This window comes from Pleurodeles waltl, chromosome 9 (genome assembly GCF_031143425.1).
Source record: "Pleurodeles waltl isolate 20211129_DDA chromosome 9, aPleWal1.hap1.20221129, whole genome shotgun sequence".
NCBI classification, from domain to species: Eukaryota; Metazoa; Chordata; class Amphibia; order Caudata; family Salamandridae; genus Pleurodeles; species Pleurodeles waltl.
The window spans coordinates 964794133-964821873 of NC_090448.1; the positions used below are offsets into that span (position 1 = coordinate 964794133).

Sequence of the window (27741 nt, forward strand, 5' to 3'; positions counted from 1 at the left end):
GTGAGCTGAGGATACCTGGGAAAACAGATTTTAAAATTGTTTAAGGCTTCAGAAGCAAAAGCAAACAGGCCTTCTCCCTTGGCTGCCCCGCAGGCTTTCTCTGACAACGGCGAAGCAGGTGGTAAATAGGAATAAATCAGTGCACTGATCTTTTGCTGTTTAATGTGTGGTACTCCTGGTTAGAGAGACAAATCTGGGAATCAAATGAGGCATCACTTGAGATTATTGATATTCATTCTAAAAAAAGGGCTGTGGTTCTAAAACGTTTGAGAATCACAGTCCTGGTGCATAATATCTGCTATTTTGCTGGCATCAGCTTAACAGCAGAGATGCTTCGCTTTTAACTGTTGCTGGATGAAGAGCTGACTCCATTTCAGAAACCAATCAGTGTCATCTATACTTTTAGTGAATGTGTATATTGTTATACTTAGCTTCAAAGAGGCTACATTCTATGGAGTAGCTTCCTGCGGGATAAAATTGCCCTCACCCACTATTAGTGGCATGCTTCATCATACGGCTGTTATTATACACCCTGTCCCATCATCATCATCAGGGGGTAGCAAAGGATCATTTTTCTATGTATTACCTTATGCATGGTATCATTTGTAACCTCTTCTTGTTTACTAATCAGACTGATTGACAGTGACAGTGACAAAAGACAGGGATCTCATTGTCCTGAAGAAGGCCATCGCCCCTTAGTGGCAAAAGATGGCTGGCCGAAACATGTAGACAATGGGGGTCATTCTGACCCCGGCGGTAATTACCGCCATGGCGGAGGTTGGCGGTAGCACCGCCAACAGGCTGGCGGTGCTCCGCCGGGCATTCTGACCGCGGCGGTACAGCCGCGGGCAGAAGCGGAAAGCCGGCGGTGTACCGCCGACTTTCCGCTGCCCAAGCTGCGCCGCCATGGGGATTCTGACAGCCCATACCGCCATCCTGTTCCTGGCGGTTCACCCGCCAGGAACAGGATGGCGGTATGGGGTGTCGTGGGGCCCCTGCAGTGCCCATGCCAATGGCATGGGCACTGCAGGGGCCCCCGTAAGAGGGCCCCACAAAGAATTTCAGTGTCTGCTTTGCAGACACTGAAATTCGTGACGGGTGCAACTGCACCCGTCGCACCTTCCCACTCCGCCGGCTCCATTCTGAGCCGGCTTCCTCGTGGGAAGGGTGTTTCCCGCTGGGCTGGCGGGCGGACTTTCGGCAGTCGCCCGCCAGCCCAGTGGGAAAGCCAGAATGACCGCTGCGGTCTTTTGACCGCGGAGCGGTCTTTCGGCGGGAACCGCTTGGCGGGCGGCGACCGCCGTCCGCCGCGGTCAGAATCACCCCCAATAATATCTTTTGGGGCGATGGTAGGGTGACAATACCTTGAGACCATCCACATTCTTTTTTAATTCTATCTGAGGAACCCACGATAAATGAATTAGAACTAATAGGGTATATTCATAAGGTAGTTTTAATTGTACTCAAAACCATTGGATCCCTAATAATTAACGTGAAAAATAGGAAAATTATCTTTTGCTCCGCCCCGATGATGATGACACAGGGTGTGTAGTAGCAGCCCTATGATAAAGCATGCTAGTGAGTAATGAAATGTTATCCCACTGGAAGGTACTCTTTAGAGGGTAGCCACTTTGAACCTGTGCCTGTTCAACCTTTAGGTGTATTGTATATTTGTATCTTGGGAGGATGGTTGAAGAGTAAATACCTCTCTCGCCTCTTATTGTGTTAACATTATCGCTGTACTTACTCAACACACTGCTACTGTTCTTATATTTCATTATTTTTTTCTATTCAGCTCCGCCTGTCACTCCCACCCGTTAGCATGGGTGTAAAAGAGTTTTAATTAGAAACTACCTCTCGGTTTACGCAGCACTCCTACATACAGAGCGTTTTAACTAAATCTCACTTTTGACACCGCCGGCATTTCCTTACTACTGCGACACAATCCACTCAATCTTTAAATGCTGACTGTATAATACAGTCCTTTGGGATTCGTAGTCAGCATTGTTCTTATTTTCATCTGTAAGAGAGCGTGTAGAAGACTACCAACTCCAGGAATACATCGCGGAGATTACATCAACCGACCTTTGGGGATATTAAAGGGGTGGGGGTGGTGGGGTTAGAGGCTGTCGCTGGGGACGCTAGTTTACATGGAGATGAACCGACGCTGGGAAGGGAGCGGCCCTTGTATTTTAGTCCGTTACGCGGCCATCTTGTGATGTGTAAATCCTAATCTTTCCCTCAGACACTATTAAAAGCTAATAAGTGTTCTCCCAAATGGTCAACAGCAAAATGTACGTCTCCAAAATATTTAAGGGAATTTAAACTCGTTAATTAAACATGAATTTTGTCATTTTTTAGTTTGATAAAGTTATACATTTTACATCGTCTTCATTTAAAAGAAATGCCTATATTTTACTGTGTATTCTATAAAGTTATCTAGAAAATGGTGAGATTCGATTCACCCGTGTTGTCGCAGATTCGGTATGACATGGCCGCCCTGTTAGCACGCCCCCATCGTTGGCCGTTGTCCGCCCTCGCTGTCTATGGCGCGCTGTCTTTTTCTGCAGGGCGGCAGGTTCAAGTTGCCATAGCGGCGGTAGTGGCTGTGTGTACAGCGGGGTCTGGGGTCAGTTTCAGAAGGAATGGCAGCGGGGATCTGAGTGGGACAGGTGAGTGCAGCCGGGTGACTGGGAGGGAGGTGGGCTCAGAATGGGTGCATTGCATGAGTGTGTACATGGGGGATTCCATGTAGGCCATTGCAGGTAGGCTCATCGCAGAACTACATTAATAACACTGTGGTAGATTACTACTAGAGGGGGACATGTTTTAGACTCAGTGTGGTGCACCACATTCAGACATGTACACCATGTATCGATGGTTGTGGAGAGATAATAGAATGCACGGAGTGGGAAAAAGTGCTACATACTCATTATTACTGATTCACTTCTTTTTCTGGGACTGACACTGGGTATGGACTGCGAGTGCTGGAATTTTCATAAACTACACGTATAGGGCCATTTCGTGAAGCGATACAGTGGCACAAGGAACGGACGTAAGGGGTTTCACAAGGGTGGTGGATCTTCTCTAACTCGGGGGACAGCCTGGTAAGGTACTTCCCACAACACAGGCAAACAAACTGCCCAGAGTTAATGCACACTGCAGAGCTGAAGCGAGACTGCTTTGCATAGGCACACTGCGTAGAGTGAGACAGGGCTCTGCACAACCTAATACAATGATACACGGTAGTGAACATATACTGCATGGAGTGAGGAAGTACGTTGCCGGGTTAAGTATGGCATGAGAACGAGCTGGCATATGGTTCAAAAGGTTGAAATGATTCTTCAGCACATTTCATTGTATAGGCGCAACGTTTAATACCAAAGTTATGTTTACTGCCTACAATATATTGTATGGTATGTTGGGTACATTATATTGGCCATGCATGTACTAAGTGTTGCCCTGAATATGGTGACACTGAAATGTTGAAACTGTTTTATTGTCACAGGTGACACTGCTTTATGTAACAGCACAAAACAATATAAAATGATGGACGGAGTGTTGAAACTTTTCAAATACTCACCCCCAGTCACAGATCTGGGTTTAATCCATTGTTATTTTGTTTGCCACGTCACCCCAGTTTGGACCCAGCCATATGCAAATCAGTCTTGACCCTGTTCCCCACAGTAGTCCAGCCCGAACTGCTAAGCCAGGTCCTCCCTGGACAGGAAGTTGCCCTAAGTGGGAAGGGTATGCCCAGATGAGTGTCCCTTGCTCACTCTGCCATTAGATTCAAGCTAGCCTGACTGATGAAGGGTGATACCCTGAAACCGGTTCCAGTATGCTTGTTTGCGGTCCGGGGAGGGCCTGGCTTGGCAGTTCGGGCTGGACTGTTCCCATGAGGAACAGGGTCAAGAATGATTTGCATATGACTGGGTCCAACCTGGGGTGGCATGGTGAGCAAAAGAACGATGGATTAAACCCAGATCTGTGACTGGGGGTGAGTGTTTACATTGTTCAGCACTCCGTCCATCATCCTTTTGTGTTGACACTGTTTCATGAACATTGCTTGCAGTAACATGTAACAGGCTGGTTCTGCATAGTTGATGCAGGTGTGTGTGTGATCATATGAAAACACATGATACTGCATAGTGTGAGAAATAGGGTACTATTTCAGGGATGCTTATGTGGATTTAATGTGCAGGGGTAAAAGAAAACATTTTAGCAGAAGAAATTGCGCAACATTGTGGATACAAATTCATGGGATATTAGGTATTGTTGCCTAGCATTAGAGCACGTCAGATTACTTCCTGGAGGAGTTAGAGGTGGACGAGTCAACAAATTAACAGGGAGAGCCGAGCCAAGGGTCTGGCTCGGATATTAGAGCCCGCGCACAAGCCGAGCTCTGAAAATATTTGCTATGTAAATCATACAACATACATCATGTAAAATATGATGAAGTCTCTTGAAAATTCAGAAAAGTGTATTTCTTTACCGTGTGGAAGCTTTGATACTATTTGGGCACATGAAAACACTGCACTGCGAAGTACTTATACAATTGGAAGTCTGAACTCACATATTGAAAAATGCTTTCATATGCGATAATGAAGGAAAAAAGTGTTTTGGCGAACTAAAACATTTGCTAAAATTAACAGTTTAAGGTGGTAAGCTGCAGTTTTTCTTGGGGTCTGGTTTTGCTTTGTACAAATCAGCCAACAAACGAGTATCTATTTTCCTTTCTTTATGTTAGAGCTTTGTTTTTACAGCTCAGTGCATGTTTTAAAATATAGCACAAACTCGACTTGAAGGTTATTGGAGCTCTTTACATGAGCATCTGTTACATTACACAAGGTATCATACATTCTATACAGGCATGGGAAGATTAAGTGATTTGCCCAGAATTTGCAGGATGCTGAGCTGACGCCGAGACTCAAACCTGTCCCCAGTTCCACAGCCAACAGATCTGCCCATAACACCACATCCTGGGAAGAGGGAGGTAGGCAGAGGCAACATGAAAGATTGGTTAGTTATGGGCTCAAGGTTCCAACATACCTAGAGCTGTCCCAGAACAAGGCTTCAGTCTTGAGCCTAGCTTGAGGTTTCACTCGCTCGCCCACCTCTAGAAAGAGGTGAAGGGCACCACGTGGGTTGGGGAGGTGTAATGAGGGCTTTATGGGGCAGCACAGGGGCAGGCCACAATGTTTATTTAACATGAAGGTAAATGTGAAATCTGGGTTTAAGTACAACTTCTTATTGCAGGACGTGGGTACACTGTAGTAGAGGCATGTCTTGTGGGACAAATTTGACACAGAAATACTTCTTGGCAGCATATACAACTCATATCTTTGTGGGTACTTAAGAAACTCCTAATTAGAGTGATGTGTGGAGCATTATTGGAGGGAAACTGCAAGAGGGTCGCAGGAGGCACAGTGTGCCTTCCTATGAACTATTTGCTGAGCCAACTCTTCATGTGTTTTCAAGGGGTCAGTTTGTGGAGATCTGAGGACCCATCTGGGGATACTTTCCGTTGGACTGAAGTGATTTATTTTTACTGCAGCATTACATAAGGTAAAGGAACATTGCACCACCAAGGGTTAAATCTATGTAAACAAATTTCACTTAAAATGGTAACTTAACCATGGACAAGTAAACAATGCAATGCATTGCCGTATGGCCATTAACAGTGATTCTTAACCTTTTGTCTTCTGTGGACTCTGTCGCACAATTAATCCCTACTGGAACCCAGGGACACCCACTGAATCATTATTGGAATCCGGGGACCCACATAAGCATTTTCCATCATTTGAACCACAAAACAATACACAAAAAAGTATAAACCAGAATGAATCAAATACACAAATGATGAAATAATTTATTTAATTCACAAACAAGTATAAAAAAACAGAATTTAAATTTAAATGGGACAGTTGGAGCTTTTCTAAATTCAATTGATACATCTCATCTGTACTAAATCTCGTACTGCTCCCACAAATCAGTCTTAGGATACAAACTTAATATTTAGCCTCCAATTAATCTGTTAATTTTATTAAGTGTTTTAAGCAGTCATGAACCTCCTTCCTGTGTAGGATTTGTGGACCCAGAGAGGTCCGGGATCACAGGTTAAGAACCACTGCCCCATATTACTCTTTAATGCAAACCTCTGGTCTACGGAGCTCTCAGGGAGTTTATGAATCTCACTGCAGTGAGCCGCACCTGTACCAAATATTGCAATCTATTGAATTGTAGCATGGTCTTCTCAAAATAAAGTAGGTCAAAACATTTCTTGCAGCCAAACCATGATGAAGGGAGAACTGTTGCATTTTCAGCTACTACCGATTATCAGTTGTGCACTCGCAAGATGCAAAAATATAAAATTGTAATTTTGTTGTTGTTGTTTTCACCTAAGAATAACTAGCAGAGGGTCAAAGTCTTATTCTGCACCTTCTGAATTTTTTCTAAATAATATTTTGTAATTTTTTTTATATAGTGTCAACAGTGCCTATGGGTGCTTCATGAGTCTTCTGGTTTGGGATGGTAACATGGAGTGGGACAGTGTGATGAAGCACAAGAAAGGATGTCTGAAGGCAGTGGGCAAACCGTCTGCTGAAACCACCTGCCACAACAGTGTCTAAAAAGCCTCTGTAAAACAGTTCCTAACTTGTGCTGGCTTTTTGCAGTGCTCAGCACTAGCACGTATACAGTCCACTACAAGGTGGCGCTGTCTGTCGATTTTGTGTAAAGCACAATCGTTTACCAATGAAAGATGCATTTAAAAAAGAATTCTAGAGCGACCAGGCCAGTCTTACAGCTTTGAGTGTTCTGGAGTTATCCAAATTGTCACATTTCCTGGCGTGTGATGTTTAGCAGGGAATGTTTATACTGGTGTGTGGCAGTAATGCCAGTTCCAGTCGGTAGTGCAACCTGCAGTGGCCTCCTGAACACTACTTTGGGCCCTGGCATTTATTTATTTACAAATTCAGTGCTACTATACAAGGTGTATTTTATTGGGTCTTCTTTAAGCCACTGCATAGAGGGAAAGATTTAGGTAGGAAGTGGCATTGATCTTGAGTCGTGCCTTCCCCAAACTGGTCAAATATCTGAGGGGAAGCAGTCATTTTTCAGTAGCCGATGGCTGATTGGCTGCATTGACATATGAGTTTGATGCCTTTTTTTGTGCCCGGTTGTACAGTAGCATGTGCAGAAGTGTCTTTTATCCTATCTTCTGTCCTGGGTCCTCAAAGCAGGAGTGATATGATCCATGATTTTAGGCGGATCATGTAGTGGACTACATGAAGTTGTACATTTTGAAGCTTGTTCATAATCCTGGATTGGAGTCCCACAGGGATTCTCTTGCCATAGATAATAGGACAAGTGAGATTCATTGCAGCAGGTGTGAGAGTATGCTTTTCTTTTTTTTTTGGGGGGTGGGGAGGGCCATTTCTTTATCATTCAACAGTGCAAGAGAATACACATAGGCATCATCACTATACAGAACATTCAAAACAGTGTAGGCATTCAAAGAGGTAACACAAGAGAGCATCTGGGCCCTGGGAAGAGGAAAATATTCAGAATAAAGCTCCCAGCATTCCTCAGGAGTGTATCCTGCTTGTGAAGTTTCTCCAAGGGCTTGGAGTAGTGCTTGCCTCCTGTTGGAAGTCTCAGGGATATCAAAGACTTCAGCTTTACCTGCCTACAGCACTGGGAACTGTGTTTTGTGCTGCAACAGAAGAAAAACCACTGCAACACTGTCAATGAAGCTGCTGACTGCACTTTGACCTGACAACGCCACATAGAGCTGTGCTCCACGTTGCACTGCAACCCTGGGCTCACTGGCGACACCTGACACCCTCACCGAGCCGCTGCTTGCACTGTGACCTGTGGGCCTGTACTCCGTATTGCCTTGCTCAGACCGCAGCCTTATCATCCTCGACTGCACCGCTCCTCACTTACACCAACGGCGCTGCCAGCACCGTGGCTTGAGGACACCAATTGTGAGGTACACTAAGCACTGTCCTGCACGGCAGCCCCGGTCCACCAATGCCAGCGCCATCAACTCCAGTGTTGTCAACCGTTGCCCCTGTCTGCACCGCGACCTGTGGGTGCTGCATGGAGCCCAACTCGTGCCCCACTGCCGCCTTGGGCCTACCGACGACAACGCTTCAGCAACGATGATGCTGCTGCTTGCACCATGACCTGGAGATGTTGCACCGCCCCGCTACACACCTCAGCCCTGGTCTCACCGTCACCACAGGACGGCGTCACCGAACCGCTGCCTGCACTGGGACCTGTGGGCACAGCATGTCTCATCGTCCCACTTCATATTGCAGCCCTGATGCCAGCGCTCCTGACTTTGTAATCAGCCTGGAGTTCGATCTGCAACGCGTGTGACTTTAATGGCCCGAGGACCCCCGCACCGACCTCCTGTACTGTCGCCTGCGATGTCAGCGATGCCGCATTCCGGATCTCATCGTGCGGATCACAACGCCCTGCATTTCCAAGGTACTGTTTGCGGGACTTCCCGACACTGGAGGTGGCCCGTGACGCCACGGCCAGCCTGAACTGTTGGATCTGTTGTTCACGAGACAGAGCTATTGACTTCAAGGAACTGTACTTTTAAGTTTAATTCTTGTAAAATTCATATCTTTATTAGGGTATGTTGGATTTTTCTCGTTTTGGTCTTGTTTTATATAGATAAATATTGGCTATTGTTCTAAAACTGGTGTGGGGTCCTTTTGTGGTGTTGTCACTGTATTACTGTGTGTTATGTGCAAATGCTTTACACATTGCTTCTGAAATAAGTCTGACTGCTCTTGCCAAGCTACGAAGGGGGTGAACTGTTTTTATCTGAGCTGGGTATCTCCCTTAGCCTGACTATAGTGAGGGTCCCTATATGGACAGGGTGCAAATTGGCTGCCAACTAGAGACCCCATTTCTAACAAATCCCTTCACCCACTTCTCGCGGCATGTTTTATTATAATGTATGTTTCACACCCAGTATACATACGTTTGTGTAGGAGTGGCGCGCAACTGAAATTTCAAGAGCTCATGATATAATTAGGGATCTAGTCAAAAGAAGATTAAAGCTATCTAACAGAATACCCAACCTTTTGAATGTAATTTTGGGTACTCTCGACAGGATTAAAAAGTATATCTTATTCCACAATCCTGGGGTGTTATCACCCTACCATCTGGTTTGTGTCACAGAACACAATATAGTTGGTAGGGGAATAGCACCCTAGGACCATAACTAGGGTCTTGGTGGTTTCACTTTGTCCGATGTTTGCATCTTAGTCGGTGGAGCAAAAGTGCCTGTCCAGAAGATAAGGTATCATCACAAGGTACGCCACCTAGGGTTATCAATCGTCACAGACCAGTGTCAGCAAACTGCCTTGTCAAGGTTCTCTGTTGATGGGGCCCCCAAAGGGCTAAAAGCACAACTGGGCCCCCAGTCAGAACTGAGATTTAGGGTTAGGGTCCAACAAACATTTCAGGCAGTGAAATTTCGGAAACTTTTGGGCCATACGGATGGGTCAAGAACAGGAGTCCAGGTGAAAATTCCCATCATAAGTCTTAAGGTAGAGCGGAAAATCTCAAGGATGGCCAGAAAAAGTTGGTCAGCTATACTTGCCATGCAAAGACATTCATCATTGCAACGAGACTGGCGATTTTTTTTTTTTTTTAAATCCGAACTGCAGTGTTGGTTTTTCCTACTAGTTGACAAGATCGCTATTTTTGAGCATCTTTTAACTGAGAAGAAGTAGATTTGGCCCTCCAGTATCCCTCTAGAGGTCCTGTTTTATAAGTCGATGAACTGATTTTGAGAACACAATTTGCATTTTTGTCAATTGCCAGATGTTGTAAGTAATACCAAGAGAAAAGCTGGTCTCACTTGTGGCAGGGTTAGGATGTCAAATTTAGTAGAGAAGTGAGAATGGCAAGCATCACACTTATTACTGCAACGCAGATGTGCGGAAATTCAATTAAGGAATGTAAGTGACAAATCACTTGACTTGTGCATCAGACGTGATATAATTATGTTCTGTGCTGTACTTCTTGGACCAAAATTCACTGAGCAGCAGCTGGTCTATTTTCTTTCGAATCGTCCTCCGGAGACCTTCAAAAGTTACTTTGATCTTTTCAGTGAAATCATTTCATACTGTATTTTATTTAAGGTTGTGGGGCTGAAACGAATGAGCCTAGCTGAAATCAGACTGTACATTAGTCGGTATGCCTCAGAATGATTTTAAAGCACTAAGGGGGTTATTCTAACTTTGGAGGAGTGTTAATCCGTCCCAAAAGTGACGGTAAAGTGACGGATATACCACCAGCCATATTACGAGTTCCATAGGATATAATGGACTCGTAATACGGCTGGTGGTAAATCCGTCACTTTTCCGTCACTTTTGGGACGGATTAACACCTCCTCCAAAGTTAGAATAACCCCCATTATATATTTTTAGAAGTTAGCGGAAGTTCTCACTCGAAAATGAATCTTACATGTTTCGGTCGCTGCCTGTATCTGGCATAATTTTAACACACTGGTGTTTTTCAGCATATACACATAGAGGTGTCTTTAGCGCAGGGTCTGGGGGATGCGAATCCATGTCAACCTCCCTACCCCCTCTTCTTTCTCCTCCATGACTTCCCAACAAGAAGAACCACTAGGGTGGCTAATTGTCCTACGTTTTGCTGGTTTGGCCTGCTCTCTTGACACCTGTCCTGCTGTTGGCACAGAGGCACTTCTCACTCATTCATTCCTTTGTAAACTGTAAAATATGTGCCAGTCTGTCGCTGAAGTAAGTGGCTGCAGCACAAGAAGGGGCCTGCACAATGCAACTTAAGGAATGTATTCCACTATAGAGCTGCAAATACAGCCACCTTTACTTAGGCAGCCCTGAATGTGTGAATGAAACCCATGTTGGGGAATGTACTGAAAAAATCTTTGTATGCGTTTATTTCTTCTACTTGGCCAGTTTCAAAGTGAACATGTGTTGTTAGGTTAGTGGGGAGAGATATGGAAGGCGTATGCTTTCCCCAGGGTTAAACAGTTTTTTAAAGGAGGAGAGCTGAGACTGAAGCACCCGACGGCCCGAAGCTATACATATACTGCCTTATTGCATTTTAGTAACTATACCTTGAGACTGGGTATTGGCTCCCCTTCCCCGGATCCTATCTAATTTTTAACCTCACACTTACTTGAAATTTTTACATTGCTTCTAAATGCTCCATGTTTTGCTGAAAAGAGAGCAGGGGAATAACTTCAAAAGTAGTTGCCCAAGACAATACAATGTGGCATGTGATGTGGCTGGGATTAAAAACCGGGATCCCTATTCATGAAAAAGTAGTAAATCTGCACCTACAGATTTACTTATATATAAGGGTGGAGATTTATTACCCTTTAGGATTCTGCAATTCTTATTAGAATCATCATGGAAAGCTTCACGTGGTGCAAGTCTCCATTTGGTTTCTGTTGGGGATCAGATGATTCCAAACTTTTGTTTCTTTTGCCTCTGTGGAGAGTTTTCTATGGCAGAGGGCTTCATAAAGAGGAAATTAATTCCCTTATGAAAATGAAATTTTTATATATTTTTTTCCTCCTCAGGGAAAATATTTTTACCGTGTGAAAGCCCTTTCCCCACACCCCCACTCTCCCAACAAAAGCAGGGTGATCTTTTCTCCATATAAGTAGGCTAGCCCTGAGCTGAAGCACATGTCCTTCTACTGCGAGACCAGTTGTGGTCTAGTGAGTTAGTTGGAAATTGAGGAGTCTGGCAACAAGGTTTTTTATTTCATACTTCCCATTTGGTTACATTGTGTGGTCTTTGGCAATCATTTTTTTTCTGTTTTTTCGGCAAGATTGATAGTGTTTAAAATAAATATAAAAGCTGCTAGTAAGTTTCATGGTCTGTTCACCAAAATGTAGTTATGTCAAGGAGGTGCAGTCCTACTTGCTCCAAAGACCAGCTGTTTGATCTTGAGCAAATCATACTGCCCCTATGTCTCTGTCCACTAATCTGATAGTACTTGATAGTATGTGAGCAGTAGACAGACATAACAGTGAAGAGAAAGAGGGGTGCTGTAAAAAGATGGAGCTTTGAAGAGATACTAAGACTGGACAGGTGGGGCAGTGAATAAATGATGGAACTGTAGAGAGATGTGAGAGTGATAAAATGCAGGAGCTGAGGAGCAGTTATTGGGGATTTAAGTGATGCTGGGGCTTTAGAGAAAAAGGGCAAAGAAGGGGTACATGGGGGTTGTTGGGAGGTCAATGAAGAGTGGCAGAGGATATATTGGATCAGTTATTAGATTTAAGTGGAAAAGAGAGACCGAGTTTACAGAGTAATGAAGTCAAGAATGGCAGGGGCAGAGCATGTAGTTGATTTAAAAAAAAAAAAAAAAAAATGCTTACATTTCTATTAGCAGACACAAAATACATAATGGTCCCATCCTGAACTTTTCTTTTACAAACACTTGCAATCCTGTGGTTTAGTCCAGGATTCTGCAAAGTCTGTCCTGGAGCGCGTGGTCCATGCCAGGTTTTTAGCATATCCACATTTAGAAATAAGATGTTTCAGAATCTACATTTTTCTAAATGTGGATATGCCAAAAATCTGGCATGGACCCGGCTCTCCAGGACCGACTTTGCAGAACCCTGGTTTAGTCCATACGCTGTCATTCATAGGTTTCAAAGACTAAAATTACTGAAATGCGTTATGTTGTGAAATAAAACCCCATGACTGAAGCATTGCATCCTTGGTAGCTTGGAGTAATTGGGTCATCTTAATAATGAAGGGTGTGCAGTGCTGTTTGTTTAATTACCCTGACTTGACTCAAACATTTGGTAATTTTGTTTAGTGCAAAACTATTATGGACTGTTTATATGTTAGATAAGAGTATATGAACTCTGTGAGGAAAGTGACTTAGTCTATGGTGTTGTTGTCTGATCTAGCCTTGTAATAAACTCACAAGCCCATCTTGGGTCTAGTCCTGTTCATTTGAAAAACCTTAGCTTAACCCTGGGTAGCTGTGGTTTCAAGCAGTCAGGCTTTGTCAAAGAAACAAATTCAAATAATTTAGAAGTACCAAAACAAGGGACGAGGAAAGAAACAATACACAAACAGGCCTTGAAAAATCTACTCAACCATTTGAGGGAGATTTTATTAGGTCTAGCTATTTTTAGGACCTACTGGTCCTTTCTGGCAAGTGAACTTGAGCTGAAAAAGAACAATTTTGTTCATTCAGAAATGAATGAGCAATAAACATGCTTTTAAATCTTGTTTTATCTTGACACATTTCTTGTCTGTTTAAGCACAGAGGTCAAATGTCAATTTGTCTTTTTACTAAGTGCTGCTTGTCTTACCCTGAAAAATGGTGTTTACTTTATTCTTTTACTACAGTTAGAGGATTTTGTAAAGTGAGCTTTCTGTCAATCATAGTGAAACAAAAGGCTGTAGGATGTCAGTTATTATAACACACATTCAAATAGCTCGTAAATAAATAGTCAAATATTTCAAAATATATCGGGAATTAAAAATGCAATTTTTTGTAATTCAGAAGTGTGATTCATATATTTAAATAGCAGCAAAACAAATCAGAACACTTTGCTTTGTGATGACCAAATGACAAATATTTTCAGAAAATCAAATTCCAAACATTAGCTTGTACACCATATAGTTTTATCAGTACAGCCAAGTCACTTGGAAGTTTTGTGGTTATTTCAATGTACAATGTGCTGATTTGAAATGACAGTCGGCTACCACTCATGCTTTAGTTATATTGATTAAAAGTGATAGTTTAGTTTTGCCCCACCCTGATGACAATGCTATGAGCAGGGCTATTGGAATTATGCAGCAGTAGAGGTCCAAATTATCTGGCAGGTTTGAGTAAATTAAGTGGCTAGAAAGGGCAAATTATGCAGCATATTTCGTCTTATTTTGCAATATTACTTCGTAATGTTGTCATTTTTTAAACTTGGTAACACAACTGGGCATTACGTGCACCTCACTAGTACCAAATTAACACCCAAATACAGCAATAAGCAACAGAAAGGTGACCAGTCCAGCTCTGCAAAGAGCCTTTCACTACGTGGCAAGACATGTCGCATATTTAGTAACTTTTGAACTAGAAACAACATTGTTTTTGTTCAAATCTGTAGATTATGTGGCAGATAATGGATTATGGGGCAAATGCGGCAAATCTATAACTATGCGAAAATCGCAGCGGCCGCACAATCACATAATTCCAGTGGTCCTGACTAATAGGCAAGTTAGAGGTTGAGTATCCTATATATGGCTATCTTTATATTCTATATAGAAAAAACAATTAGTCAATTAAACTGGAGTTTTTTTCACAGCAGACGTGCTGCACTAACATATTTAAGAGTGGTATCATATGCGATAAGAAAATAGCGACTCTGTGAATTAAAATATTTGCCCAAATTACATATTTTGAAACCAGTTTTTGGGTTAAGAGCATTACGGTTAGGTGGAGTAGGTTATTTAAGTACTAGACCTGCAGGTCTCGTATCATTTTTATGATTTTTCAAGGCCTTACAACAAAAAAAAAAATCAGTTTATAAAAATAGCTCTTCATTTTATGATTATTTTTTTTAGTTTTTTTTTTTAGATACCAAAACAAACAAAATCCACAGAATGGTTCTGGAGATATAAATGATTAAGCAAATTCAAAATCCCTACTTTTCATTCAAATCATAAACAATCATTGGCAACTACTGTAGCAAGCAGTTACTTGGAAAACTTTTGAAAACCTTTGTAAAGTTGTGTTCTTTTACTCCGGCCCACTTTGGGCAATCAATTCTGGTAGAGAGCAAGTCGCAGGGGCCAATGAGGCTTGGCAGGGCAGCTACCTTTCAGTCTCCAGTCTAGCACCATGCTGCTGATGACGATCCACTATAGACATCAATGGACTAGTCCGATGCAAGTGATACAGTTCCCTTTAACTGTGGCTAGGGCCTGTCTTGCGTGACTGAACTGCACTCTGACTACTCCTAGAGTCTAGAATACTCAGGCGCAATTTTTGAGCATTGAGACTTGGGCTCCCTAGCTACGCTCAGTGGTCAGTGGCGGTCAAGCAATTGTGGCTACCAATTCGCCAAGCCACATGTCTTAAGCTTTTGCGGCCCTGGAGCTGTAATGGGAGTCAGCCATCTGACTGTATGAGTCACTTCTTCCGTCTGTTGCTCTTGGATAAATATTCATGGAGTAGGGCACCACAGGCACAGTCCCTCTTACTAGTCTAAAGATCAGCAGATGCAGTCCCATCTTTGGTGCAACTTCGCTTTGCAGGGTCCAGGGAATAGCAGGACAGTTCCTTTGCAGTCCTCTCTTCAGTGCAGACGTAATTTGAGGTGTGGTTGCCACTTTCATGCTCAGGGCTTGACCTAGCCAAGCCAAGTGACTACTAGCCAATAGGCTACCAGGACCCCTCCTGTCTGATGACACACTCTTGCATAGTGTGGCGTCCAGCTATCCCAGAATGCAATATTCTGCCCAGTCCCAAGATGGCAGAGCCCCTCTCTTGGTGTGTGGAGCTTGGTAGCTCACCCTAGAACTGTAGCTACCGGAAGGTTACATGCTCACACGAGGCAACTGTTTCCCCCTCGCTGTCTCCAATAGTAACTTATCTATCAAAACAAAAGAGCAGCCCCTCTTGTGTGTCCACTATTTGCCCTTCAAAAGGCGACTTCCCCACTAAAGCTCGGCTTTTGGGCTTCTGTCAGAAATATATAAATTAATGTTTGAACGCCTTCTTTGTCCTTCCTGTCAGGTTGAGGTCACACCTCTTCCAAAGGCATGCCCTTTGTTTTCCTCCTGAGAATCATTCACACTTCCCACAGGAGGGCAGAAGGCTGCCTTGTGGCCAGCAACCATAAATAATCATTGGAAAGCTTGGGCAACAAAGTGCAAACTTTCAAAAAATTCCATTTATACAAATGTTATATTAAATTCGACTTGGCAACAAGTCTGTTTTAATGTAACAATGATTTTGCTACCTTGAAGTATCATATTTAGTAGTCCATTTCAGAAGTTAATCACCAATGGAGCTACTTGCCTTTCTACAGTAAAAACAACAATGTGGGGTTTATACCGTCAGGACATTTAAAATCACGTCCTACTTTTTAATATACAGCACCTTGCCTTAGGGCTTGTTAGGCCTACCTTATGGGTGACATATATTAAACAGGAAGGTTTGGGCTTGACCATTACGTTAAATGGGTAATTCGAGCTATCAGTTTTTAAATCTGCTCTAACAGTCTGATGTGGCAGGCTAGGAGACCTACTTTACCGCACTTGTAGTGGCACAGTAGTCATGAGTGACTCTTTGTCTTGAAGGCACTGGGTACCCCTGGTACCGTATAGCGGGGACTTATAGGTTAGCCTATGGTATTGGGTATAAGCCAGTTAAACTTACACTTTTAACCCCATGGGTGCCATGGACGAGCTGGTCTTCCCCTCGGCCACGGTTGCTGTGTGCCGAGGATGAGACCAGGTCACCCTGCACCAGGCCTACGGGGGTGGGGATGCTAGCGCCTCCCACCCCCCTCTCCTGGGCAGTGATGGAAGGGGAATTGCTTGGCCCACCTACACAAGTGAGGTGGTATTTTTATCGGGAGACTGAGGGGAACTTGTGCCGGTGCGGTAATCCCACACAGAAATGTGTGAGAAAAGTGATGTTTGCTGAGGATTCAGGGTAAGAAAATACTGGGGGATCCACGCAAATCACACCTCCCTGGACTCCCTCGGGTGTCTAGCTTACAGAAATGTCTGGGTTTGGTAGGTTTCTCCAAATTGCTGCTGAGCCCAGGACCAAAAAAGCAGGGGCGACCCCCCCCTCCAAGAAAGACGGGTAGTTTTGTAATTGATAATTTTGATGTGTCCACATTGTGTTTTGCGACTTTCCTTGTTGTGGGCACCAGGTCTAACCACACAAGTGAGGTACCATGTTTATCGAGAGATGTGGGGGAAGCCTGGGTTGAGGGAAGTTTGTGGCTAGCCTCATATTCCAGAACTTTGCAGCACCAAAATGTGAAGATTTTTTTTTTTTTGTTTTTTTGCCAAATTTTAAGGTTTGCAAAGGATTCTGGGTAACAGAATCTGGTGAGAGTGCCACAAGTTACCCCATCCTGGGTTCCCCTAGGTGTCTAGTTTCCAGAAATGCCCGGGTTTGCTATGTTTTCCTAGGTGCCAGATGAGCTAGGGGCCAAAATCCACAGCTAGGCACTTTGCAAAAAACAGGTCAGTTTTCTTTGAGAAAATGGGATGTGTCCACGTTGTGTTTTAGGGTATTTCCTGTCGCAGACACTAAGCCTTCCCACACAAGTGAGGTACCATTTTTAGGGGGAATGCTGGGTGGAAGGAAGTTTGTGGTTCCTCTCAGGTTCCAGAACTTTGCAGCACCGAAATGTGAGGGAAAAGTGTTTTTTTTGCCAAATTTTGAGGTTTGCAAAGGATTCTGGGTAACAGAACCTGGCCAGAGCCCCACAAGTCACCCCATCCTGGATTGCCCTAGAGGTCTAGTTTTAAAAAATGCAGAGGTTTGGCTAGGTTTCTCTAGGTGCTAGCTGAGCTAGAGGCCAAAATCCACAGCTAGGCACTGTCCAAAAAACATCAGATTTCAATGTAAAAATGTGTTGTGTCCATGTTTTGTTTCCTTTCGCGGACACTAGGCCTACCCACGCAAGTGAGGTTCCATTTGTATCGGGAGACTTGGGGGAACACAGAATAGAAGAACATGTGTTATTGCCCCCTGTTTTTTACTACATTTTTGCCTTACAAAGGTAAGACAGTGTGTAAAAAAGACGTCTATTTTAGAAATGCCCTGTAATTCACATACTAGTATGGGGACCCCGGAATTCAGAGATGTGCAAATAACCACTGCTTCTCAACACCTTATCGTGTGCCCATTGTAGAAATACCAAGGTTTCCTTGATACCTATTTTTCACTCTTTATATTTCAGCAAATGAATTGCAGTATACAATAAAAACCCATTGCACGGTGCAGCTCATTTATTGGCTCTGGGTATCTACGGTTCTTGATGAACCTAAAAGCACTATATATCCCCGCAACCAGAGGAGTCCAGCAGACGTAATAGTATATTGCTTTTGAAAATCTGACATTGCAAGAAAAAGTTAGAGTAAAACGTGGAGAGAAATTGATGTTTTTTTCCCACCTCCATTTCAATATTTTTTTATTTAAGCTGTTATTTTATGTAGGAAAACCTAGTAGGAACTACACAAACGAACCCTTGCTGAATTCAGAATTGTCTACTTTTCAGAAATGTTTAGCTGTCTGGGATCCATCATTGGTTTCACACCCATTTTTGTCACTAAGTGGGAGGCTGAAAGCACAAAAAATTGTAAAAATGGGGTATGTCCCAGTAAAATGCCAAAATTGTGTAGAAAATGTTGGTTTTCTGATTCAAGTCTGCGTGTTCCTGAAAGCTAGGAAGATGGTGATCATAGCACCGCAAACCCTTTGTTGATGCCATTTTCAGGGGAAAAACGACAGGCTTTCTTCTAATCACTTTTTTCCCCTTTTTTTGCAAAAAAACCCCCCTAAATTTTAGCTGTATTTTGACTAATTTCGTGGTCTCCTTACGGGGAACCCACAAATTCTGGGTACCTTTTTAAAAACCCTAGGATTTGGAAAAAAGGTTGCAAATTTTGCGTGGCTAGCTTATGTGGACAAAAAGCTATGAGGGTCTAAGTGCAAACTTCCCCAAATTGCCAAAAAAGGTTCGGCACAGGAGGGGAAAAGGACTGGCAGCAAAAGGGTTAAGGTCAGAGCACATGCCCTCGGCCTGGTCAGCAGGACGCGGTGTATCACAGTCATTATACCAGTACCTAATAGTAAAAAAGCGGGGCTAAAAGTGTGGGTGAACCTGCAAAAAAGCCATTCCCCCACAAACCTTTTTATGGCTATTTATACCACAGATTTTTAAGATGTAAATAGAACAAGGTCACAGTGTGAGCATACATGCCAATAGACCCGATTCAGGCGAGTGAACACCTCCCACTTTCCTCTTCTAAAATGTTGGCATTTATTGTGAGCAAGGTCAGCCGGCTGAAACACATTACTGCCCAAGAAACGTGCAGTACCCTGGCCGCTGTGAGAGTGTGCAGTCCTGGAATGGAGTGGACTTCTGCTGTTTGATATCGGTATGCATAAACACCAGCTGTTGGTGATTTCCCTTTTTAAGTGGCTCCACCTCTTGTGTCTGTGAGCCCCTATGCCCCCCCACTACCCTCAAAAATCGTTTCTAAAATTTCCGGGTTGTACCTTTTTTTTACTTCCATAAAACAGAGCGAATGCACAACACTGATAATGGCAAAACATAAAATATGCTCAAGATTATTTTATAATGTGGTATCATGGCGCCAAATGTAAGAGGGGAGTCATCCATGATTGAGCTTTGTTACATTTCTACGTTGGTTAAAAATGGACATGGTCAGTAAGTAATGCAGTTCTGGTCTTTTCGTTTTGTGTAGTTAATACATTTTAGAAGCGATTGAACCCCCGACTTTATTTAAAGAAAATGTTAAAGTGAAAGCGCGTCTCGATGTCCTTATATATGCAGTACCTAATACTCACCTGCAGATGGCAGTACACATCTATTAAATGTGACACAAGGTTGTCAGAAATATATAAATGAACGTTCGAAATCCAGCATGCATGGAATTGTAACACAATGTTACACTGAATTAATGTTTAAGTTTTTTTTATTATAGCTTCAGTGAAAGCAGCACTCCACCCCGTTGCTTCTTTTTCTCTGAACTGAGCTTTTTACGCAGCCTGTAATAGTTACAGGCGCACTTTGTGGCATCATCGATTTGAATGGGCTTTTGGACAAGTAGTCGCAGAAGGCGAAGGTTAACTCGCGTGAACGTGTATGCAACACGTGACGTTTAAAACAGTGCCCAGCAGCATAGACTGTGGACATTTTTTTAATGTTCCAGTGCATGGATTCTCACACCTCAGTGGTGGTCAGCGAAAGTTAGACCCAGATGTGAAACCTTGTTAGTAATTCTGGGCTTCAAAGTATCACCGTTCACAACTTTGTTAAGCTTGCCGTCAGTTGGTGAAACGTAAGGCCCACTTTCAAATAGTTCCTTGTTTGACGCACTGAGTGACCTTGGGAAGGGGACCGAACATTAATAAGGAAAACCATGCTTTCTTTCCTGGACTTGACGTTTTCGCTACACAAACGACAAACTTCTGCCATAGCACTAGCATGTTCGCTTGGTCTAAATTTACCATATATTACGAATTCACGTCGCTCATTTTAAAGCCTTGTCTGGCAGCGAGAGAGCCGCTCATGTACACGAAACCTTTCACCCACACCACAGGAAGTGCACGCCTCCGCCATTTGGCCTGCTTGGTTTCCACTTTTTTTGCTCTGGGAGTCACCCTTCTAGTGCACGTCCTCTTCACATTTTCATGCTTCTCGTGGCTGCTTCCTGTTCTTGCCTGCAGTGTTGCATCTGCAGTTTTTTTCTGTTATCTTGCAGTGAGATTGACATTTTCTCACTGAGGCACTAGTGAGAATAGTTGAGTTTGAACTGCAGCTTGGACATCAAACCTCCGTATCGCAGTTTCACATATTCACACCCAGCAATCTCGAGCTGCTAGTCATTGCCACACTTTATTTACAAAGCGCATTCGAATGTGTGCATATTTCACTGCTGTATAATGATCTTTTTCACCCGGCGTGGCTATCGTCATCCATTGTAGGTTGTAATCTGCTGAACTCGTCACTTCCTGTTCCGAGTTTCAGAAAGCCACAACTTCATATGTTGTTTCGTCACCGCTGTGGACCACGAGAAATGCCAGGAAGAGTCTGCAATTTACGTTGCGCAATATCTTGCACTCCTTCGAATTCAACATTCAAACTCCGAGTGTGCTGTGGCAAGTTGCTCTGTTCTATACTCTGTTAATATGATGTGAGTGACCACATTGTCAACTAAATCCTAGTCTCAAAATTACTGGAATATGAATTGCGATGACCCGGAGGTAAGTGATCTATCTCAAGCCTTTTTTAATTTCTTTCACTATTAAGTGCCATCACTTGGGCCAAGCAGGAGGTGTATTGGATATTACTTTGGAACCTCCATCATCCCTTCTCAGGTTCTCTAAAATCATTTGAAGCCATGCATTTTTGAGAGAGATGGGAGAAACACTGTTGTGGAGGAATGGTTTTGAAAAGATTTTCTGGCAACTGTAAGTTTTCTGAGCAGGGTTGTTTGTATGAATGTCCCTGTGCCACGTAAGGATCTGAGCGGTACTTTGCATGGCAAGAAATCTGTGGTAGCCAGGTGGGGGCACCAAGTCCTCCTCTCACTTTGCACAGGGCCCACTTTGGATGTTTGCCCTAAATTTTAAGATTCACTCACTGATTTCTGACAAAGTGTTATTTGTTGTTTGATGCACTAAGTTAGTATGCCATTGTTTATTTAATAAGTAGTGTCAGTATGGTCCAGTGTGTCATATTTCTGCCCCCAAATGTCACTCACAATGGCGTTTGCTTCCTAGTAACACTATTCAGTGATTTCCGTTGAACATGCCAGCTTGCCAGTTGCAGTAATAGTTTTACACGACTATTTTTCCCAAGGCAAAGACGCAATACTTCATTAGAAGGAAAGCTGGGTAGGCTGTAGTGTTTTTTTTGTTTTAGTACTTAACGCCCTTAAAAATTCTCTAGACCCTCCCCCTTTTCCTCATCCGTAAGCTCTTGCTTACATTGTTAACTTCAGAAAAAGATGAAGCTGCTTTAAAAAAAAAAAAAAACACACGCACATTTCCCGCACTGTGTATCACGAGCAGACTTGCAGCGAAAGTCAGATGTGGCTCTGCAGGAAGAGTGTGGTTTTACTGCAGATGTACTTCTGCTTTTAACATTGTGTGAGTTCAACGTTTGTTTTATAATTCTGAACTTATTATGCTTGTAGCTAATTGCTATGCATAGCCTGCAGTACTGCAGCACACCCATTTCAATTGAGTCGGAGTGCAGTGGGTCCGGCCTATGTTTTATTAACCAGAAGTCAGTGGTGCTTTTATTCTGCAATACAGAATGGTGTGTGTGAGAATCAGTGCGCAGGCACGACATATTGCGCATTTGTTAACCGTCGACTTTTGTGTCGAGAGATTTGCAACCTGTGAAATTTCATCGAGCAAGAGTTTCTTTCCAGTTAAGGGTCAAGCTCAGGCTTGAGTTCTGTGCTAAGAGAAACTACAAAGGATAATTGTACGTCTTATTCGGAAGGACATATTTAAGATGAGGCTGATGTATTCTAACAGTCTTCTAACGAAGGACTCAGTGGTGGTTTTCATGTTCTTGAAGCTTGACTCTTTAGCAGTTTTTTGTTCCCACTTCGTTGGGGAGCTTGCTTCTGGCCACTGCAATCTTTCATGGTCCCTGGAAAGATCAGTCGTTAAACCCTGCATGTGAAGTGAGGGATGGAAGGGAACCGGGCCAGAGCCAAGGATCACATACGTTATTTTTTTGTCTTTAAATCACGGTTGAATGTGGATAGGCGAGGGAATGCACTTTCTTGTGCATCACCTTTATGTAAAATGCATAGATTACCTGTCTCTCAACCCATATCCTCCTTGATATTGCTCCAGGATGCCCCTGTCTGTACCCCTATTCCCCATGTTTTTGTTTTTTTGCCAGGGAAAGTTTTACAATGAGTGACATTACTATTTGTAAACACTTTTTTTGTTTTAATGAAATTTATATTTGATGATTGGGCCCAGTTGACTGATTTCAATCACACACACTTCGGTTTCTTAAAAAATCCCTCCTATGTGTTTCATTGTTAACGTCCCATATGAGCTCATAACTTTGGAGACATAACCTCACGCTTCTATTTGTATATTATTTGATTCTACAGAAGAATTCATTTCTAGTTAATTTTCATTGGATTGTAAATATGCATTATATCGTTCATGTAAAACATAGTTGGACGGCATTAGGTAGAAGGATGGCACTATGTGGTTAATGTCAATAACATATAAAAAGATGCTGAGTGATCATAACTAAAGCTGTTGTACTTGAGGGTTCACACAGAATATGAGTTCACAACCTAACATCCTGGAAAATAGTGGCCACTTCTTACTCCGTTGTCTGTTAGTATGAGATACATCATTCGGTCATCTCCAGATGACCTGTACCTTGTTACATATTGCAGTTTGTTGTTTGGTTCTCCATCGTACTTGTGAGTTACTCACCCATCACATTGCTAATGCCTAACTAGAAGACTCGCTTATCCACCCTTCGTACCTTCCCATCACACATGCAGCACTTTTGGCAGTGAACTGCATTGTGTGTCCTTCAGCACCTCCTTTTCGCATCGTGCTTGCATGTCATTTTGACCACTTTTCACATGTGTGTTGTTCGACAACTCCCCTGTGCCCCTAATGTTGTTCTTCTTTTGAGTCCCTTCAAGTGCCATTCTTTTGCCCACCAGGAAGTCCCTCTGTCCAGATGGCTTGCCTTCCCCCCCTCTTCCTCAGTATCTTAACTCTGCATAGTCTGTATAGTCACTCCACTTACTCTTCAAGTGTCTGATATAGACTGAAAAATAGACAAGCTTGTAGCTTAGGATATGGTGGAGTGGTGGTGGACAAAATTCTGAAACATAAATGCAGGAAAAGCAGAACCTATTGCACGGCTCAGTGCTTACTCCTTTTGTGTCCCATGTCATTACATCATATTTTCTTTCTCTTCTGTCTCTCTCTCTGTCTCTCTCTCTGTCTCTCTGTTTCTGTCTCTGTGTCTCTGTCTCTCTGTTTCTGTCTCTGTCTCTCTGTCTCTGTCTCTCCGTTTCTGTCTCTGTCTCTCTGTTTGTGTCTCTGTGTCTCTGTTTCTGTCTCTGTGTGTCTCTGTCTCTCTTTCTCTGTCTCTCTGTCTCTGTCTCTGTCTCACTTTCTCTCTGTCTCTCTGTCTCTCTTTCTTTCTCTCTCTCTCTTTCTGTCTCTTTCTCTCTGTCTCTCTTTTCCCTCTCCTTTTCCCTCTCTTTTTCTCTTTTTCCCTCTCCTTTTCCCTCTCTTTTTCCCTCTCCTTTTCCCTCTCTTTTTCTCTTTTTCCCTCTCCTTTTCCCTCTCTTTTTCTCTCTTTCTCTCTTTTTCCCTCTCCTTTTCCCTCTCTTTTTCTCTTTCTCTTTTTCCCTCTCCTTTTCCCTCTCTTTTTCTCTTTCTCTCCTTTTCCCTCTCCTTTTCCCTCTTCTCTCTTTCTCTCTTTTTCCCTCTCCTTTTCCCTCTCTCTTTCTCTCTTTTTCCCTCTCCTTTTCCCTCTCTCTTTCTCTCTCTCTCTCTCTCTCTCATATATGCTTTTCATCTAAAGATGCAGATGAGAACTTGGTCTTGGTATCCATGGGTTTCTTGGGCAGGTAATATATTCGAGCAACGCTCTTTGTAAAGGGACACCTACAACATGGAACACTTCGCCATTTACCTTCGGAGGCTCTACTTTCTGACAATTCCGAATTATTTCTAATATAGGAAAATATAATTTGGAATACCTCAAAGTATATCATTTGCACGATGTCATCGCTGCTTCTCACTGACGAGGACCCTCGATGTGACTGTACACGCTAGTTTTTGAAGTTGAGTGTCTGGTATAGCTTTCTAAAACATTTTTCGAGACAATTGATAAATTTCATGAGCACCTGGAATGGGCCTACTTGTATGTACCATGAATTGGGTACAGATCAACTCCTGTCAAAGAGATGAGGATCACGACTCCAGAAAATGGTTGAATGTTTCCTGAAGGCTGGTGACGTTGATGAAACCGGAGACCGAATATGCTTAGAATTGGCAGGCTCTCGCTTTTTACTGGCAGTGTAATAGAAAGCGTATAATTGGTGTGAGAGATCTGTCTGGGCAATAAATGCCTGCTGGCACCGAAGCTAACTTTATATGCACAATGGCTGAACAGCAATCACTGAAAGAAGTTTTACAGCCCTAAACAGAAACATTATTTTGCTGCTCAAAAAGCTGTAATTAGTTTGCAATTAAATCCTCCTTGCCCAATCGTTTTGTTGTCCTAACCACTTTTCCCGCCTTCTGTGGTCAAGGGGTGGGGTGGACGCGGGCTCTACTCGCTGCACCGGACATGCTAGCCTGCAGCTGCATGCCTTGGATGCCTCATCTGTATGTAAATCTCGACAAGTGTATTTAATTCCATTGTTCCAATAGGAAAACATCTGTGGAGGAGCATAACGGCCCCACCCTCATTTGTGTTCCAGACTTCATCTTATTCTAGTAGCATCTTCTGAAGACTTCGTGGTGGAAAACGAGGGGCATCGTTCACTTGGGGGTATTACCTGGATGCAGAGATTTAAATGGGAAATATTAAGTGCAAGTACTCGCCAGATTGAGCAGCAGAGCAGGGGTGGAAGTTGGGGTCTGGCTTAGGGGCAAACCTTTAATGGGTTTAATAATTTCTTAGTATTTATCTATGCATAATGATGCAGGAAATCATTGCGTCAGGACAGTATTCCTTTTTTGTCCTTTGTGTTGGACCTTGCCCATTTTGCAGGGTTATCCTCAAACTTCTTGCCATCTTCCTCCTATTTGTTTAGGTCCAGGCTAGGCAGCTCGAGTGGGCTGTCTGCAAGGTATGCTGTATAAAGTCTGTGGGCTTTAACCACACCCACTATTGTCATTCGTTCTTTGTTGTGCATTCTTCTGAATGTCCCTCCTTTTGTGTGCTTAGTTTCCTCCTAGGCGATTTCACTAAGAAAACATTTTTGTTGGCCATCACACTACGTTCACACGAGTTCATGCTTCCTCCTGTTACACCGTGTGCTGGCCCCTCTTCCTCCTCCCTTCTGGGCATTGTAGACTTAGTGTTCTTTGTGGGCTGTCCATAGCAATGTGTTCACACCACACCAGTGAAAACACACCAAAGGTTTCAGGTTTTGTTTGTGATGGTGCTTTTGTCCTTGGATGTATATATATATATATCTATAATCTCTCTCTCTCTCTCTCTCTCTCTCTCTCTCTCTCTCTCTCTCTCTCTGCACTTCGAGCACAGCAATGGCGGGTTGTGTTAGGATATCGCTTTCTCTCTTGTGCTCTCTCTCTCTCTCTCTCTCTCTCTCTCTCTCCCGCTTTCTCTTTACCTATATCTACCTCTCTCTGTCTCTACCCCTCTCTAACTGTACCCCCCTCTCTCTACCTCTGTCTGAACCCCTCTCTCGCTCTCTCTACCTCTACACCCTCGCGCTCTCTCTGCCTCTGTCTACCTATGTCTCTACCTCCACCCCATCTCTCTACCTCTACCATTCTCTCATTACCCCTCTCTCTACCTCTCCACCTCTTCATACCTCTAAATCCGTCTAACTCTCTATCTCAACCACTCTACCTCTACTGCTGTATCTCAATACCTTTACTTCTCTACAACTCTACCTTTCTCTACACCTCTTCCTATAGCTCTACCTCTCTTAGCCTCTACCCCTCTCTCCACCAATACCCCTCTCTCAACCTCTACCCCCTCTCTTTCTCTCTCTCTCTCTCTACTTCTACCTCCTCTCTATCTACATCTAACCCCCTCTCTCTCTCTCTGCCTCTACCCCTCTACCTCCTCTTTCTCTGCCTCTAGCCCTCTTTCTACCTCTACCCCCTCTTTCTACCTCTACCCCTATCTACCTCTCTCCTCTTTCTCTACCTCTCTCTACCCCTCTCTCTTTCTAAGTCTCTCTGTATACCTCTGCCTTCCTCTCTACTTCTCTATCTTTATACCTCTACCCATCTCTTTCTACCTCTCCTGCTACCTCAACCCCCTCTTTCTACAGCGCCTTCCTTACCTCTCTCTACACCTCTACCTCTCTACAACTATACCTTTACCCCCCCTCTCTCTCTCTCTCTCCCTCTCCTGCTACCTCTTCCTCTCTACACCTCTATACGTCTCTTTCTACCTCTACCCATCCCCCTATCTATACACCTATTCCTTTTCTTCCATCTCTACCTCTGCCTCTCTACCTCTACTCCTCTCTCTCTCTCTGCACCTCTACTCCTCTCTCTGCACCTCTACTCCTCTCTCTCTCTCTCTCTCTCTCTCTCTCTCTCTCTCTCTCTCTCTCTCCCTCTACCCCTCTCCCTCTACACACACTCTACCGCTACTTCTCTACACCTCTACCTCTCTCTACCTCTACCCAGCTCTCTATCTCCACACCTCTATCTCTACCTCTTCCCCCTCTCAACTGCTACCTCACTGTATCTCTACCTCTCCCCACCTCTACCCCTCTCTCTCTGTACCTCTACTTCTCTACACCTCTCTGTACCTCTACTGCTTTATCTCTATACACCTCTGCCTCTCTCCACCTCTACCTCTGTCTATCCCTCTTTCTGCTTCTACGCCTCTCTCGCTATCGCTTTCATTACCTCTCTACTTCTGTCTTTCTACACCTGCACCTATACCTCTATCTCTATCTTCCTCTACTTCTCTATCTTTACACTTCTACCTCCCTGCACCTCTAACTATGCATCTACTCCTCTCTCTACTTCTACCACTCTGTCTACCTCTCTCTACCGTGCCACCTATACCTATTTATCTCTACAACTATACCTGTCTCTACTTCTTCCTCTACCTGTCTACACCGGTCTCTCTCTAACTCTACCTCTACCCATCTCTCTATCTCTACAGCTGTCTCTACACCTCTACCTCTACTTCCCTTTCTACCTCTACCCATCTCTTTACCTCTTCCCCTCTCTCCACCT

At 43.5% G+C, this 27741-nt stretch overlaps 1 protein-coding gene across 2 annotated transcripts in view; it reads left to right on the forward strand.

Moving 5' to 3' along the window:
• Positions 1 to 2554: 2554 nt before the first annotated feature.
• Positions 2555 to 27741, forward strand: part of CEP128 (centrosomal protein 128) — a 722948-nt gene continuing 697761 nt past the window's right edge. The window contains exon 1 of one of the 2 annotated variants that reach the window (XM_069208366.1): positions 2555 to 2672. Coding sequence is in view for 1 of the 2 variants with exons in the window: in XM_069208365.1 (XP_069064466.1) it covers positions 21010 to 21030 (21 nt within the window). In the remaining variant the exon portion in view is untranslated. Of the gene's footprint in view, positions 2673 to 20905; positions 21031 to 27741 lie in introns of those variants that run through there. The other variant, XM_069208365.1, reaches the window with a different exon arrangement.